The sequence below is a fragment of the Syngnathoides biaculeatus genome, chromosome 15, assembly GCF_019802595.1.
Source record: "Syngnathoides biaculeatus isolate LvHL_M chromosome 15, ASM1980259v1, whole genome shotgun sequence".
NCBI classification, from domain to species: Eukaryota; Metazoa; Chordata; class Actinopteri; order Syngnathiformes; family Syngnathidae; genus Syngnathoides; species Syngnathoides biaculeatus.
This window is the reverse complement of record NC_084654.1, coordinates 20,538,505-20,555,404: the sequence shown is the minus strand read 5'-3', so window position 1 is coordinate 20,555,404 and position 16,900 is coordinate 20,538,505. Positions and strand designations below refer to the sequence as shown.

The following is a 16,900-nucleotide window of genomic DNA, read 5'->3' as shown; positions in this document are numbered from 1 at the left end:
ACGTTTTCATGTTATCCTTACAATCATCTTTAAACATTGTGCTTGTTGAGACAAAAAAAGAGGGATAAGTGTGGTGTTATTTTTTTTTTTACTTGATTTAAATAACATGCTTTAATAAATTATAAGAATTGTCCTGACGTGAGTGTATTTTGTGTGTGTTTGATATAAATTACATTTAACAATTTAAACACTGAAATGATCAGAAGATCTTTTTAAAATCATTTTTTGAATGTGTTGTTACAGTTGGTCCGTAACATAAGGTGAAACCCATTTGCCCTTCCGTCTGTGTGAATTGCGAATATTCATTTGAAATTTTTTTTTTTTTCCTATGTGAGCCCCGCGATTGGGCGGCGATCAATTCAGGGTGCATCCCATGATTTGGCATAAATTTCATATTTATTCGTGCACCCCACTCACCTCCTTCTCTCAATTTGAGCACAGCGAATAGTGCCTTCTACTGGCCAAGGCGCGCATATGAAATCATGATACACAAGCTGTTTAATTCTTCCATTTTTTTATTGGATTATGACAGTATGATTTTATAAAGCAAAACAGTATTGTTTTATGTTTTATACATTCCTATTTTTTAGTTGGTGATGTTTTATTGTGGAGGGGGCTGGTACGGAGTTATGTGATTTCCAATTATTTTAATGTGAAAAGATGATTTGAGAAACAGTACTTTTGCTTTGACCTACGAGTGTCGTCATGCAATAAATTGAACTCATAAGTCAAGGAACCAGGGCTATACATTGTATCGTGCTTCAACATGAAAGAGATTGCATTTTATGATTCACTTCTATATCGCGGATATTTCACATTTTAATGTAAATTGTCTGTATTTTCCAAAATTTGATTATATAGCTAGATAGATAGATAGATAATGATTTTTTTTAAAAATGAAAATAAAAATACATGGTGTATTTTTAGTATATGTAAAATGCTTTGTATACATTAGATTTGATCCCAAATATATTATTCATACCAATTAAAACAAACCAAAAATAAAAATAGTTCTTGACAATTTTGATTGGGCGACGCACTCAAAATGTCTTCAGTATTTCGTCACCGGAAAAGTTCCGGCACACGCCTCCTCCTTACTCTGCGTGTGCTGACATTTCGCCTTCTGACTTTTTTCCCCCCACCGGAACTTTTCATTCCAGTTCAGTCGCGAACGAGGCGAGATGTTTTTAAGCAGTTGTGTGCCGGTCGTGCTTATTTTTTGGTGGACTTCGACGACGGTTTGGGCCCAAACTGCCGCACCTGGCGTAGGTAAGAAGAAATTGAGCACGCATTGATTGTTTTGCTAGTTGTCGCGTTGTTTGGTTTTTGTTTTTCGTTAGCCGGAATCCAAAACGTGAGGTATCAAACTCACGTGATAGTATATGTTTTATTCACCTGTTTTCTTAGTTATAACCAACTTCTCCTTTTCGACTTTTTTTAATTTCCCCTTTTTTTTTTTTTTACGAAAGAAAATATCTACTGTATTACATTATCTGTGGCGCCATTGTGAGTCTATTTTTAAGGTGTATTCCTTGAAGGGGGGCATAATCGGTATGAAATTACACATATTGTCATTTTGTCAGGCTTGTAAATATTTGAATCGACCCCATCTGGAGTGTTGTAGGACCAACCAACATTTATCGCGACACGAACTGATGAAGCCTGCTCAGATGAGAGGCGAACTTCTAAGACAACCACGACAGCCCAGTTGTGGTCCATGTCAGAAGAAAAGTCGTTGGATTAGTATGTCAGCTTTCAAACAAAAACACACACTAAAAAAGTTCCTTATCAACATGGAGGAGTTCCCAAATAGGAGGAGCAGGACTTAACAAATACCCCAAAGGCCTCATTAATCCTCAATGCAGTACTGGCAAGTAACCAAGTGCAAATACTTCGTTACTGTACATAAACAGATTCCCCCCCCCCCCCCTCCGTACTTCAATACTAAAGTGTTTATTTTTCTGATGACATTTTAATTTTACTCCATACTTTGTCAAAATAGGCTCGCGACTCATTTCCACATCGACATAAATAGAGAAGTCAATGGCGGATGAAAGTTTAATTGAGATTTTGAGGGTTTATAAGCAGTGAAAAAAGGTTAACGTTTGGAGGGTTGTAAACTCGGGAACATTATTTTTTAATATTTCAATGTGCCCTGCGATTGGCTGGCAACCTGTCCAGGGTGTACCCTGTCTCCTGTCCGTCGACAGCTGGGATAGGCTCCAGCGCTCCCCGCGATCCTTGTGAGGATAAGCGGCAAAGAAAATGGATGGATGGGTAATTCAGAGAAGCAAGATATTCCCAATCCGTTATTTTTTTTCCAGAGAACGAATTTCAGACGAAGTAATCTTTTGTGGCGAATGTCAAAATCAAGAGCTTTTGGTGTAATAATAATAATAATAATAATAATAATAAAAGCAATACGCTTCCAATACCCACAACTAATATTTAAAGCAAAAAATGAGAAAGGAAAAAGAGATCTTTGTTGTGTAATTTTGAAATTTTATGTATTGAAAGTCATCACTGATGGTGTAGTGGTCACACACGCCTGCCCTTGGCGTCGGCAGCGTGGGGTCGATTCCCGCTCGGTGGTGCTGTCGATACCTGCCCTGCGACTGACTGACGTCCAGTTCAAGGTGCAGTCCGCCTTTCGCCCGAAAGCTAGCAGGGATAGCCTCCGGCTTTCCCGCGGCCCTTTTGAGGATAAGCGGCTAGGATCATGACATGTATTAAAACTAACAGTGGTAATCGGGACTCTGTATCAGTGAGTAATCAAGAGTTAATACTTGTTCTGGGGAAAAAGTGGTAGTGATGCAAAACAGTTGAGTTAGTACTTTTTTTTTTAGCATATCCATACTTGTATTGAAAGTACAGTGTTTGTGTGTGTGTGTGTGTGTGTGTGTGTGTGTGTGTGGACTGAGTGGAAAAATATCAACACCGTATTTGCTTATTTTGGAATCCTCTCCCGACACAGTCTGCGAGTCCAAGAACGGGACCAGCTGCGAGGAATGTCTGAGCAACGTGACGGTAAGCAAGCCCGAAAGGAAGCATTTGGGTTTTATTTGTGTTTGTATTGTCTTGGACGTCGAAAGAGGCCAACGAAAAACTCCACCAGCTCCGCACCGGTCCGACCGGTTTGATGACTAACTGATCTCGTTCCCCCCCCCCCACTCCTCCTCTTCCTCTAACGTCAGCCATTTAAATTCCTCCGCACTCATGAATTATTCTGTATTAATCATTCACAGTGTTTGTGGTGCATCAAAACCAAGTCGTGCGTGACGTACCCGGTGAGGACCATCCTGCCGCCGCACTCGCTTTGCCCGCTCTATGACGCCCGCTGGGGGCTCTGTTGGAGTAAGACGATAACACTCGCAGCAGTACACGAACACGCGCTCACTGGTCACGACAATCGCGTACAGTGACGCAAGCTAACGAGATCCAGCGAGTATTCGATTACTGGCCGGCGAGAAAATTTTGTTTCACCCAGAGGTGGGTAGCGTATCCCAGACAAAAGTAGTAGTAATAAGCGGAAGGTCAGCTCAACGCGACTCATTTCCTCTGAAAAATACTGAAGTGAAATGTTTCATCAAAACTACTCTAACAAGTACAATTTACCGTAATTTCCGGCCTACAGAGCGCACCTGATTATAAGCCTCACCCAGTACATTTGTAAAGGAAATACCATTTGATACATACATAAGCCGCAGCTGTGTAAAAGCCGCAAGTGCCCACTTTGAAACGAGATATTTACCAAAAAAAGACGGTAAACAGAAAGCGTTTTCAAAGTTTTAATAGCTTGGCTTAACATAGCAACAACACGGTAGCACGACAGGGCTGGTTTTAAAAAAAAACTAATAAAAACATACCGGTAAAAACAAAACAGCCGCAGCAGCTACACAGTAGCAACACGATAGCACAGCACTAACAATGCCGGTTAAAAAAAAAAAAAAAAGCATACCTAAATCACTGAGACGCGGCAGTAACACAGCAACAGCCGCTAGCCGTGCTGAAAACTAGCGACACATGCGTACAGAAAAAGCAAGATATCCGTGTTAACACACAAACTATTGAGTTTGAGAGTGACACACAGACAATATGTGGGAACAAAAGGGGAATGAGGCACTAGCGCAAAGCTAACTACTAGCGCGTCGCTAACAGGGCCGGTTAAAAAAAAAAAAAACACCGGCAAAAGTCACTTCCTCGGCACATATATTCCACCGGTCGTACCTTACCTTTTCTACTCGAGTGGCCCCTTGCGGCCGTTAGGAAAAAATGGACAAATCAGCTGCAGGGTTGAAAGCGTGTGAAAAAAGTTGCGGAAATTACGGTATCCAAAATGTTACTTGAAGTCAATTTAGCCCGCTACGACCCACCACTGGATTTAGCACGAACGTTGATGGAAAAATATTGATCACGCATTTTATTTTCTCTCTTAGCTACTCATTATCGCCACATAATAAGAACGCGGACGAAGCGCTTCACGATTTGTGAACGGTCGCCCCGTCCATCTACAGCAGGGGTGTCAAACTCATTTTTTCTCGCGGGCCACATTGTAGTTACAGATCCCCTCAGAGGGCCGTTGTGACTGTGAAACCGTGAAAATTTTTCGCCTCATCATATTTACACATGAAATTTAAGAACTTGTTTTGGGATCAGAAATTCGAGGGTAATGTGTTTTTCAACTATTCACGTTTGGTAACACAAAAATGCTTGCAATGTCTCAACTTTATTATTTATGGTATATGACAATTTGAAATTTTGGTAGAGATTTTTACAAGAATCATGGAAATTGACACTCTAGATTTGGCTTCGCGGGCCACATAAAATCATGCGACGGGCCAGATGTGGCTTTGAGTTTGACACCTGTGACCTTGTCCTTTTCGCTATCATTTATTTGGTCGCCATCCGCTGCCTCGGTCTTGTCGGAGGGTACGCCGCCGGTTGCAAATCTTCACCCTCCTTCCAACTCGCATGTTTTATTGTCTCTCCGCCGCACAGTGAACTTCCAGAACTTGATCATTACGCTCGCGGTGGTGGGCGGCGTCATCATCATCGCCCTGCTGGTCTGTCTGTTCTGCTGCTGCAAGTGTGAAAACTTCGGGTAAGTCTGGGAACTGTGACCCGGCTGGTGACTGCCATCTGTCCGCCAAGTCGAGTCACTTTCGTTTATATCGCACTCGATCACCACAGCGTATGTTAGTTAGTTATCTCAAAGGCATCGCTGTATGCATGGAAGAAAAGTGACTAAATAAATTGGCTCCAGCACTCCCCGGCCACTTGTGAGGATAAGCGGCTCAGAAAATGCATGGATGGATGGTAGTTGTGAACAGATTATTGACGTGTCTATTCATTTCAATGGGGAACAATGATTTGTATATTAAGTTTGGTTGCGGCACAAATGAATCTCGTATCTCAAGGCGCCACTGAATAAGCAATTCATGTTATATCACATTAAAAATTATATTTTGGATTTCTGTATAGAGGAGTCAATTCTGCTCCAACTTCATGCGACTTTACAAATTATTAAGGCCACCTCCTAGTTCACAAACGCATAAAGGAAAAGCGGATGCGTATGTATTTTTTAATAAGACTTGTAATGGAGGACGGCGCAGTGGCGCAGCTGCAGAGCGTTGACCTAACACTTCTGAGGACCGGGGTTCAAATCTGCCTCTGTGGAGTTTTCATGTTGTCCCCGTGCCTGCGTGGGTTTTCTCCGGGCAGTGCCGTTTCCTCCCACGTTCCAAAAACGTGTATTCATTGGAAAGTAAATTGCCCCAAGGTGTGATTGTGAGTGCGGCCGTTTGTCTCCATCTGCCCTGCGATTGGCTGGCAACCATTTCAGGGTGTACCCCGCCCTCCTGCCCTTTGACAGCTGGGATAGGCTCCCCTGACCCTTGTGAGGATAAGCGGCTAAGAAAGTGAGCAAAGACTTCACTCTGGTAATGGGAAGAAAGCTCAAACGGCCACGTTGGTCGAGACGGAGAATAGAAAGAAAACAGGATAGCGGGATTGCGGGACGAGAGAACAATGGGCACAACAACAGCCTGAACAGACTCGATTCCCCGTTGTGACCTGGGAGAAGAAAACTGCGCAACCCGCCCTCCATTATGAGCATGAAGTCATTTGGGGCACAGTTACCAGTCTCAAGAAAGAAAAACATCCACTTGACTTGGTCATGTGACTTGCATCTCATTCACTACGCTGTGACCTTGTCGCCGATCAGCATTCCTGTTACGTAAAGAGATCAGAATCACATTCTGTACTTTTAGGTTGATCAAATGATTGCGGGCTCAGGGCTTTTGTTTCGCATCTAATAACGGGCGTCTTCTTCAAATTACTTGCTTTGGCCTTTCCAAAATGAAGGCGTGAATTACATTTTTGAATGACGTGACATATTTACGTCCGCCCGTTCAAAAAAAGGGCAGTCGCCGACTTTGCCAAACTGCCGAGAAGTTTTTAACAGTGCAATCGTGATTTCACTTCTTTTTTTTTTTTTTTTTTTTTTTTTTGTGTGTGGCAGCTCGTCAAGGTTCATGGCTAAGATGGAGAGGCAAGCAAACAAGTCTAGAACAAAACAGGAGGAAAGGTAACGACAACTGTTTTTGGCAGAGAAGAAAAATGTATTTTGAGAAATTGTTTATTTAAAAAAAAAAAAAATTCTGAAGCGTCACATCTTTCTCTTACAATTATGCATATTATTGACTTTCATTTATAAAGTTCAAATAAGAAAACAGTATGAACACGCACGGTACATTTTGTAAAACACGTGTAATAATAGAACAATCAAGAATGGAAAATATTAATCACATTGCATATATTTAGAGAAAGGAGGAAATTGGACAAAAAATAGAAGCTGGCGATCAGCTCGTATGCGTACGTCACGCATACTGACAACCTCAGCTATGAGTTTGTTTAAAAAAAAAAAAAAAATATATATATATATATATAAAATGTCTTCACAGGCGTGCTGAGATGAAACAGAGACATGACGATATCAGGAGGAAATATGGTGAGGTCTCTCATGTGGCTGATTAATTTTATTTTTTTTAATAGTATTGCAGGTTTACAGTATTTGGATTTGCCTTGAACATCCTAACTTTGTGAATTTCCCACCAGGCCTGAGCGGACCAAATCCTTACTCCCGGTTCGGATGAGAGGATTTGTACCCCTGGACTTTATTTAATGGAACGCCTGTTAATTTATGAATTCATATAAACTTTCATTTAGATGCCTCTGTTGTCATTTGGCCAATGATGAGGAATTTTGTATAATGAGTCCAAATTCGAATGCCCCCTTTTCCACTGCACGGTACCTCATTGCCGCGTTATCGACAATGGCAGGTACTACGAGGTACCATTTCTGTCGCTCATCGGTCGAATGGATTCAACATTGTGACATTTGCGAATACCTGCTAAAAACTGACCGCATAATAAACACATAACGTAATTTCCGGCCTACATAGCGCACAGGATTATTTTTTCGGATAAGTTTTAATACCTTAGCTGAGGCTAACATAGCTACAACACGGTAGCACGTACAGGGCTGGTTTAAAAAAAAAAAAAAAAACATACCGGTAAAAAAAACCCAAGTAGCAACACGGTAGTACAGCACTTGACGGGCCAGTTAAAAAAAAAACATACCTAAATCACTGAGACACGGCAGCAACACGCTAGCGCAGTGCTAACAGGGCCAGTTTAATTTAAAAAAAAAAAACATACCGGTAAAAATCACTGAGACACGGCAGCAACACGCTAGCCCGGTGCTAACCGGGCCGGTTTAATAAAAAAAAAAAAAAAACATACCGGTAAAAATCACTGAGACACGGCAGCAACACGCTAGCACAGCACTAACGCTAGCGCAGCGCTAACAGGGCCGGTTAAAAAAAAACATACCGGTAAAAATCACTGAGACATGGCAGTAACACAGCAGCAAAATGCTAGCATGACGCTAGCGCGGTTCTAACAGGGCCGGTTTAATTTAAAAAAAAAAAAACATACCGGTAAAAATAACAGAGACATGGCAGCAAAACGCTAGCACAGCATTAATGCTAGCGCAGCGCTAACAGTGCGGGTTAAAAAAAATATATATACCGGTAAAAGTCACTGAGACACGGCAGTAACACAGCAGACGCATGCGAGCACAGCGTTAACGCGAGCGCACCGCAAATAGGGCTGGATTAAAAAAAAAATCAAACCAGTAAAAATCACTGACACACGGCAGTGACGCGCTAGCAAGCCCAGTTTAAAAAAAAACAACATACCGGTAAAAATCACTGAGACACGCCACGGACACGCTGACACAGCACTAATGTGAGTGCAGCGCTAACATGGCCGGTGAAAAAAAAAAATACCGGTAAAAATCACTGAGACAGGGCAGCAACACGCTAGGACAGTGCTAAAAGGGCCAGTTAAAAAAACAAAAAAAAACATACCGGTAAAAATCATTTCCTCGGCACATATATCCCACCGGTCTCACTCTTACCTTTTCCGCTCGAGTGCCCCCTTGCGGCCGTTAGAAGAAAATACACAAATTAGCCGCATCACCGCATAAACCGCAGGGTTTAAAGCGCGTGGAAAAAAAGTCGCATTTTATAGGCCGGAGATTACGGTACTAACTTTATGTCCCCCTGTCGTTACAGTGTTACACTCCGCAGTCTCCGCTTGGCCGCAGAGGCCCGTTATCGTGGTGCCCTCAGTCTTGGATGATCAAATTTGTTTCCAGTAAAATGCCGTGAGGGCTATTTGTTAGCGCGCCGTGCGATGCGTTCAGGGCCGGGTGGTATCCACAGTTCCCTCGTGGGACAACTTTCAAAGTAAACCCAGCCGAGCTGAGAGGGTACTGTACAGTGGAAATAAAAAAAACATTGGCATAGCAGGAGAAGTAATTTCGTAGAAATAGATTTGCTTTTATGATTTAAAAAAAAAAAAAATGCTAGGTTTGCGGATGAGGCAAACATTGTAATAATTTCTTTATGGCGTCATTATTTGAACTTTTTACAACCATAGTTGATGTCTATTAGCCTTTATCCACTTTAATAGTTTATCTTATTTCAGTTTTTGGTTGATTTTAATATGTTTCTTAATTTAAGGTGAACGTGTCTTTCAGTCACCGCCGCATTACTGGACGCTGCAGGTATTAAAAGACGCAGTGACACCAACAGCACTTTGTGGGTTTTTTTTTTTGGAGGAGAACAGTGGGGGTGTTGAAAGGTTGCATCTGGAAATGTGTGGGTGACATTCCTGGATCATTGTTGCAAAGGGTCATGTCAGAAAATGAATTTGACATATACATATATATTTTTTTTTTTATAAACAATCTATTTTCTACAGTGATCGGTGCAGGTGAGATGGAACACATCCGAGCTGATTTTTTGGCAAGAAGCTGTGTACACCCAAGACGGGTCATCAACCAATCACAAAACACGTTGAAATAAGTAACTTCATTTTTTTTGGGGGGGGGGGGGGGTTGGGTGGTATTATTCAAATTTAAGATAGTTGTTACCAACACCGCGGCACAGAGAGGTAGTTAATAGTATTAACAGGCCTCACGGTTCTGAGGTCCCGGGTTCGATCCCGGCCCAGCCTGTGTGGAGTTTGCATGTTCTTCCCGTGCCTGCGTGGGATTCTTCCCACATCCCAAATAATTATTTAATTGGACACTCTAAATTGCCCCTAGGTGAGATTGTGAGTGCGGCTGTTTGTCTCCGTGTGCCCTGCGATTGGCTGACAACCAGTTTAGTGTGTACCCCGAGTCGTGCCCATTGACAGCTGGGATTGGCTCTAGCACTCCTCATGAGGATAAGCGGCGAAGAAAATGGATGGTTGGATGTATTCCTCTTGGCAAGACTGTAACAGTTCAGCAAAATTCCTGGAATGTTTGGGATGAAACCAAATTGGTCTCTTAAGGTCAGGCCACAAATCCATATTAAAAGACAAAACATTTTTGTTATTCCCAACGGGAAGTTTGCAATGACTTCCGACTCCTTTTGAAGACCTGCCTGCGCGCGTGGCCGAGGATTTGAGGGTCGCGGCGCGCCCCCGCGGTTTAGCGGTCACGTGCCGCCCGGCGTCCAATCGTCTCCCGGCGAGAGAGGTTTCGGCGCGCGTTCCCGTCAGCGGAGGAGGAGAAGCGAGGACAGTCGGCGGCAGAAGACCAAATCAAATAAATTACTAAAATACAGTTTAAGCGACGGTTTTTTTTAAAGAAAAAAAAAATACAATCTCTGCCTGTAAAATCGTGACAAGAAATCCGGAAAGTATGTCAGAGGAAAAGCCAAAGGTGAGATTTTATTTTTTTTTTCCTTAAAAGATGGCTTGTCGAAAGGTTTTGTGCCATGGGAAAATGGCCTTGGCTTTTGCACGTTGGTTTCTATTGGCGCAGTGTTTGTTTCGCAAAATGAATGAGACTTCGCACTTGTCTGTCTCTCTATTTTTAAAAACCCTCCAACATCCCCGAGCGTTCCAATCTCCACAATTGTGACTTTTAAATCGCATACAGATTTTTTTCGTTTTTGGATGTATATTTTTCTACCTCTTTGTCGAAACTGCATCACGCACGCGATGTGCGCAAATGCCGCAAACCGTAGCGGTCACAATGGGTCTACGGCTAGCAGCTACTACCAAATTAATTCAACGCTCCTCGCTACCGAGCCGTAATTTTTATCTTTTTATTCGCCCCGGTACTTTTTGTAACACTTGACGACGAGATGAGTTTACTGACGGGGCTTGGCGGCGGCCAAATTGTATCGTTTGTCAACGGCTTACGTCTCCATCTGCTAGCCTCGAAGCTAACATGCTAACGTTAGCATTATTGATGCTAGTAGGCTATCGTTTGAGGCCTTTGCTATATTTTTTATATGATTTTATATCGGCCGCGAATAATGATTTTCTGCAAAACCCTTCCATACTTTTAATTTCCATGCACACAGCCAGAATATCCTTTTTAATACTTCTATAAAATAGGTAACTTTGTTTTAGAGCTGTCCATCGCCTGTTTTACATCAATAATATCATTGTTAAAACCTTAATCAATGATTTAGAGAAAAGGAAAAATGTATTTTTATTTGTTGCAGGTTTTATTTTTTTGCTGGTCCAGATCTTGCACCTAAGTCAAGGCACCCCCTGACCTCTATCACTTTTTTTCTGTTCAAGTTTAGTATCTGTCATCTAAACATAGATTTTTTTTTTTTTTTAATTTATTGTTGTTTTGTTTTACTCTCTCGTGATCAAAGATGAATGTGCGCGGTTCTGAAGAAACCTGTGCACATATGTTGAGAACACTCAGTTCTCGGGCCCATTTTAACCTGTCCCATAACTATATACTTACATGACCTGGATTCTTTCGTTCCGAGATTCCCCCATGATCCTTCATAGATTCATAGTTGCATGTTTCTGCCGGAATCTGCGCAAATGTGATGAGAATTGGCAGACAGAACTTGAGACTGCTTAACGCCCCTCCTTGAATACTTTTACCAATGTCCTGTATAAAAAAAATACATAAGTTTCGTGCCATGCGCAATTTCAGATTCCCACAATTTTCGTTAATTTATTACCTACAGGTGAATCTAAAATCCAAGTTGGTAGCTATCGCATTAATCTGACTTGGAACAGCATTCCTGTACACCGGGGGTGTCAAACTCATTTTTGTCGCGGGGCCACATTTTTCTTCCGGTTCCCCTCGGAGCGCCTTATCATATTTACAAATTGAAATTTATGAACTCGTTTTGGAATCAGAAACCGAGAGTAGTTTTTTTTTTTTAACTATTGTATTTTGGTAACACAAAAATGCTTGTAATATCTTAGAATTTTTTATATGACAATTTGAAATTTTGATCCAGATTTTAATAAAAATCGTGAAATTTGATACATGTGATTTGCCTTCCTGGGCCACATAAAATCAGGCGGCGGGACAGAGCTGGCCCCCTGGCCTTGTGTTTGACACATATGCTCTACGCCATTAAAATATTTTTATATTTTGTGTGACTTGAGCAAAATATCAAATTTCAAGTTGGAAGGGATTTTTTTTGTGGAGGGAAGGGGGTCAAAAAACGGGTCAAATTCACCTCAAACGGTATGTAGGCGTTAATTGAAAATTAAGTGATGATGCTCATTTATTTGCGGTCTCTCTCCTCGGCTGCATTTTACACGTGTCATCATTTCCGAAAAAGATTGCTAATGTTTTTTTGATTTGACAAAATGTCCACCTCGCCTTGGACGTGCGCAGGAGGGCGTCAAGACGGAGAACGACCACATCAACCTCAAGGTCGCGGGGCAGGATGGATCGGTGGTCCAGTTCAAAATCAAACGGCACACACCCCTCAGTAAACTCATGAAGGCGTACTGCGAACGACAGGTGAGATCGAACTATATTTGGAGGGGCTTTAAAACCTACATTTGGTCAGGATAGAGGCTGGGCCAAATATAAGCTCTCTGTACACTAAGACTCACTTGTAAGGATGGTATGAAAGAGAGGAAGGAAGAAAATGAGGAATGATGACAGGAAGCGAGGGTGGGTTAACGATTACAGTGATGCCTCGGTTCTCGACCACAATCCCTTCCAGAAAACGGTTCGAAAAGTGAGTTGTTCGAAAACCAAATCGAGGTTTCCCATTACAATGAATGGAAAAAGAAATAATGCGTTCCAAGCCTTGAAAATTAGGCTTTTTAAAGCAGTTATTTTTTAGCTTTTCCTAATAATAAACTGCATAGTAGAAATACATGTTTAGTTTAAATACTTTATATAATACTAATATAAATATATAATATATATTTCTTGTATATTCTTATATAATATAATTAAGAAATATATTTATTTTTTGCTTAAAATCTAAAATGTATGTGCATTGCCGTACCTGTAGCAACTCGGCCCCCAGCCTTATAATGTTTTTATAATAACAAAAGTGCAGAATAACTCTTAACACACACAAACATTCATAACTCGAGTTAACAGACAAAACCAAAATGCAGAAATGCTTCAACATCTGTACGTATCAAATGTCTTCGGGGGTGGCGACTGGCCGCCTCTTTGACAAAGAACGAATCTGATGTCAAAGTTAGCTGGTCTGTCCGCGCTAAGTATGTTATTTCCGTTTTTTTTTTTTCAGCGGGGTTCGAGTACCGATTTTTGTTCAAAAACAGTGACGTTCGAAAACCGAGGGTTTACTGTATATGTAAATCTTTCCATAGTCGAATATTAAAAGCGCGTAATGGGTCCCGTGGTACTAACGCCGTGACGTCTGCGTGTGTGGACCTTCCAAATTTGTGGTCCTTGAAGTCCAATTGTGCTTTTGGGTGGTGTTGTCTCGTTCATTCAGGGACTCTCAATAAGGCAGATCAGGTTCAGGTTCGACGGACAGCCCATCAACGAGACTGATACGCCTTCGCAGGTAAGTTGAGCCTCTCAATTTTGGGTTATTGGCAGGGATGAACGATAAATATTGGACTGAGATTGTGTGTGTGTGTGATTAGGGGATCGGGGGTGACATCAGATTCTTGGGTCCGATGCCCCAAAAACTGTTGTTTTTTTTTTGACTCTTTACATTCTGACACTGCTAACCTTGTCTCTGCCTGGCTTTAGTTACTGCTCTACTCAATACCTACACGGTGCAAAATACTGCTTTGTTTTACGAGATGTCGCTGAAAAAAACGAAACATAAGGTTCTCGAGTATACTTGTTGTCTAAGAACTCAGATGAGCTTGTGTTAGAAAAATATTTTGGAAAATCGGCAAATTTAGAAGAGAAAGTCAGTCGCGTTTTCTTCATTGGGTTTGGAATCCAGCATGGACTTGCATCAGTTTCCTGTGCAGTGCTGCCCGGCAAAATACCACAATTGCAGTTCAAAATAATACCCCGCTTGTGTAACGCTGGTCAGACAAGTTTTCATGATGTCAGCGGTTTTAGACCCGGAGGTGGCCTGAAGTTTGGAGGAGGAAGAGGAGCCTGCTTCCGAACTTTGGATGAAAGTGTGCAAATTTTTGCCGCTATTATCGCACTTTTGTTTTGGTTTTTATCTACTTTAGACAGTGACACGACATCTCAATTGAACTGTCATCGTTTGGAACACCGCAAAATCTAACGTGGCATCTGCATAGCTACGATAATCAAAATAAAAGTACTGGAGTATTTGACCCAAGGGTAGGATATACAGGCTGAACAGGAGTGGTCCAGGAATGGACCCTTGAGGGACCCCATTCGTTGAGATTGAGCACTTCCAGTGGTTACAATATAACTCCTTTCCTCCAGGTGGGACCTGAACCATGCCATTTAGTCATTCCCATGTTTCCAATCTGTTCACCAGTTATGATCTATTGTATCAAAATCCAGAACGAAAGTATTCAACCTTATATCATTTCCCATTTTGATAAGAGCAGCTTCTGAACTGTGATGAGTTGGGAAACTTGGTTGAAATTTCTCAAAAAGTCGACTTTAAGTTAAAGAAAAGCACTACAAAGTCCACTAAAGCACTACTTTTGTCTAAATTAGGCTAACGTGAACAGTTTCTTGGCACCAAATACCGTAATTCCCAGCCTACAGAGCGCATCACCTAGTACATTTGTAAAGGAAATACCATTTGGTACACACATAGGCCGCAGATGTGTAAAAGCCGCAAGTGCCCGCATTGAAACACTAGATTTATATAAAAAAAAAAGACGGTATACAGAGAGTTTAACGCTAGCGCCGCCGGGCCGGTTAAAAAAAAAAAATAAAAATAATAACATACTGGTAAAAATCACTGAGAAACGGCAGTAACAGGCTAGCGCAGCGCTAACAGGGCCGGACCGGTAAAAGTCACTTCCTCGGCACATATATTCCACCGGTCTCACTCTTACCGTTTCCGCTCGAGAGCCCTCTCGCGGCCGTTAGGGAAAATTTTTTTTTAAAAAAACGCACAAATTAGCCGCATCACCGCATAAACCGCAGGGTTGAAAGCGTGTGGGGGGAGTCGCGGCTTGTAGGCCGGAAATTACGGTAAGTACATTTGCCACTGCGGACATGTGACGTTTGACTGTACCTGAGCAAATGCGGCGCTAGAAGCTAACGTAGCACGCGTGCTTTTCCTCTAGCTGGAGATGGAAGACGAAGACACCATCGACGTTTTCCAACAGCAGACGGGCGGCCGCTGCTAAGCTCCCTTCGACCGTTTGTTTGACAGCCAGCCTCAGACCCGAGACACAAACTCGAACCCTCCGACCTCGCCCTTCTCCATCGCTCCTCTCAGCTGTTATTATTAATTATTATTCACTTAAGATACGTCTGTCGTGATGTGATTTTTTTTTTTTTTTTTTGGGGGGGGGGTTCTCTGACACGTTCTGGGTGTCGGATTTAGACCAATGATGCGTCGACGTTGTTGCCAGCAAGCGTTTTTGGAATCGGCTAGTTTTTAGGGTGGTGCCATCAACGTAATTTGCTTTTTGGCTGTTTTTTTTTTTTTTATTTCTCCATTTTAATTTTTATTATTAACTGAATCTGTACAGATGTCTCAGAATAGATGTGCCACAACTCTAAAAATGACCAAATGAGGCATTCAAAGGAAGTCTGTAGTTTTTTTTTTTTTTTTTTTTTTTTTTTTTTTTTTTTTGCGTCCTCGCTGCTTCTGAGATTTCCGCATGTCCTGGAGGGGTGGGGTGGGGGGGCTGCTTCCATACCACCAAGTATTTATTCGCACATTAAGAGGAGGATATGAATGAATAGTCAGAATATTATTTTAAACGTTAAACTTTTTTTCTGTCCCCCCCCCCTTAAAATATATGTAAAATGGCCAACAATGAAGAACATTAACTGCAAACGGGAGTGTATTGGGGGGGGGGGTATAGAGTCTCTTCAGGAAATCCGAAGCTTCAGGTTCAGTGAGTCGTGTTGTGAAGTGGGAATAAAATTTCAAGCGGGTATAAATAGTGCAGAGAGAGAGAGAAATCTTTTTTAAGACCTCAACAATGTCCCTCCCTTTTCATTTAAATGTACATCTTAATTATTAGAAATAGATTTTGCCTCATCCCAAGTGTATTTTTTGTGTGTGTGTGTGTGTGTGTGTGCGCGCCCATTCAGTGCATCTAAAATAAAAACATCGGTCCTACTCGGTCAACCCCCCCCCCCCCCCACTTCGTCAAAATGAGAGCACATTTTTTTTCTAGCCCGAAATACAATTTTTCCCTCCTGCGTCTGAGCTGGGTTAGCTAAAAAGAAAAAACTCAATAAGGGGCCCAGGTCTTTAGTCATTTTATTTTTCTCTACTGATTTGTACATTATTTGTTGTCTTTTACTACTGTATACAATAAATATAGTTTGGTACTCAGATTGGTTGGTGTTTGCTTCCATTTTGTGATCCCGTAAAGTGCTGCATACCCATGGTGATTTTTATTTCATATGCTAAGTGGGGTACTTTATGGCAAGAATTTTTGCTCCCTTTGATCAAAGTTGTCACAGGCCCAATTATCTGTCTACGATTTATCTTTTTACCAATTATGATTGATTAAAGTCACCGGAGGCCCGATTATCAGATGATTGGCAAAGGCAGGTAAATGATAAGACTTATTTGGACAGTGGATTGAACAGTACACTTAAGAGTGGAAAAGCAAAGCATAATTGGGGAAAACTTCAAAAGTGGACAAGAAGAAACTTAATACATTGTGAGAGATATGCTCTGAATATAAAATATTTTTCAGAAATCTTACTTTATCACTATGGTTTTCGATGCGCTGTAGCAAATCATGTGTAAGATCATACGCAATCAAGAAATTTGATATTGACAGAGTGCACACCTTTAAAGTTAATAAAGATGTCTACGTGTTCACATCAATACATCTATTCACAGGCTTGTGAGGTGTTTTAACTGTAAATACCATATTCATGTAATATGTTATGACAGCAACGATTATCGTTAAAGATGGCGGCTCTGTCCACA

At 41.6% G+C, this 16,900-nt stretch overlaps 2 protein-coding genes across 2 annotated transcripts; both read left to right on the top strand.

The window, feature by feature from the left end:
* Positions 1-1,058: 1,058 nt before the first annotated feature.
* pttg1ipa (PTTG1 interacting protein a) lies at positions 1,059-8,255 on the top strand. The gene is made up of 7 exons (XM_061844104.1): positions 1,059-1,269; positions 2,975-3,027; positions 3,246-3,354; positions 4,999-5,101; positions 6,521-6,586; positions 6,963-7,009; positions 7,117-8,255. The coding sequence occupies exons 1-7, from the start codon at positions 1,182-1,184 to the stop codon at positions 7,152-7,154; spliced, it is 504 nt and encodes a 167-aa protein (XP_061700088.1). The 5' UTR covers positions 1,059-1,181; the 3' UTR covers positions 7,155-8,255.
* A 1,789-nt stretch (positions 8,256-10,044) lies between these two features.
* Positions 10,045-16,286, top strand: sumo3a (small ubiquitin like modifier 3a). The gene is made up of 4 exons (XM_061844323.1): positions 10,045-10,278; positions 12,223-12,351; positions 13,313-13,384; positions 15,063-16,286. The coding sequence occupies exons 1-4, from the start codon at positions 10,258-10,260 to the stop codon at positions 15,123-15,125; spliced, it is 285 nt and encodes a 94-aa protein (XP_061700307.1). The 5' UTR covers positions 10,045-10,257; the 3' UTR covers positions 15,126-16,286.
* The last annotated feature ends 614 nt before the right edge of the window (positions 16,287-16,900 follow it).

Bases quoted from the DNA above. Each gene is read 5' to 3' on its own strand.
- pttg1ipa (XM_061844104.1), top strand. From the start codon at position 1,182: ATGTTTTTAAGCAGTTGTGTGCCGGTCGTGCTTATTTTTTGGTGGACT. The intron at 3,028-3,245 runs GTAAGCAAGCCC...AATCATTCACAG, and splicing joins AATGTCTGAGCAACGTGACG to TGTTTGTGGTGCATCAAAAC. The intron at 7,010-7,116 runs GTGAGGTCTCTC...ATTTCCCACCAG, and splicing joins CGATATCAGGAGGAAATATG to GCCTGAGCGGACCAAATCCT.
- sumo3a (XM_061844323.1), top strand. From the start codon at position 10,258: ATGTCAGAGGAAAAGCCAAAG. The intron at 10,279-12,222 runs GTGAGATTTTAT...GGACGTGCGCAG, and splicing joins TGTCAGAGGAAAAGCCAAAG to GAGGGCGTCAAGACGGAGAA. The intron at 12,352-13,312 runs GTGAGATCGAAC...TCGTTCATTCAG, and splicing joins AGGCGTACTGCGAACGACAG to GGACTCTCAATAAGGCAGAT.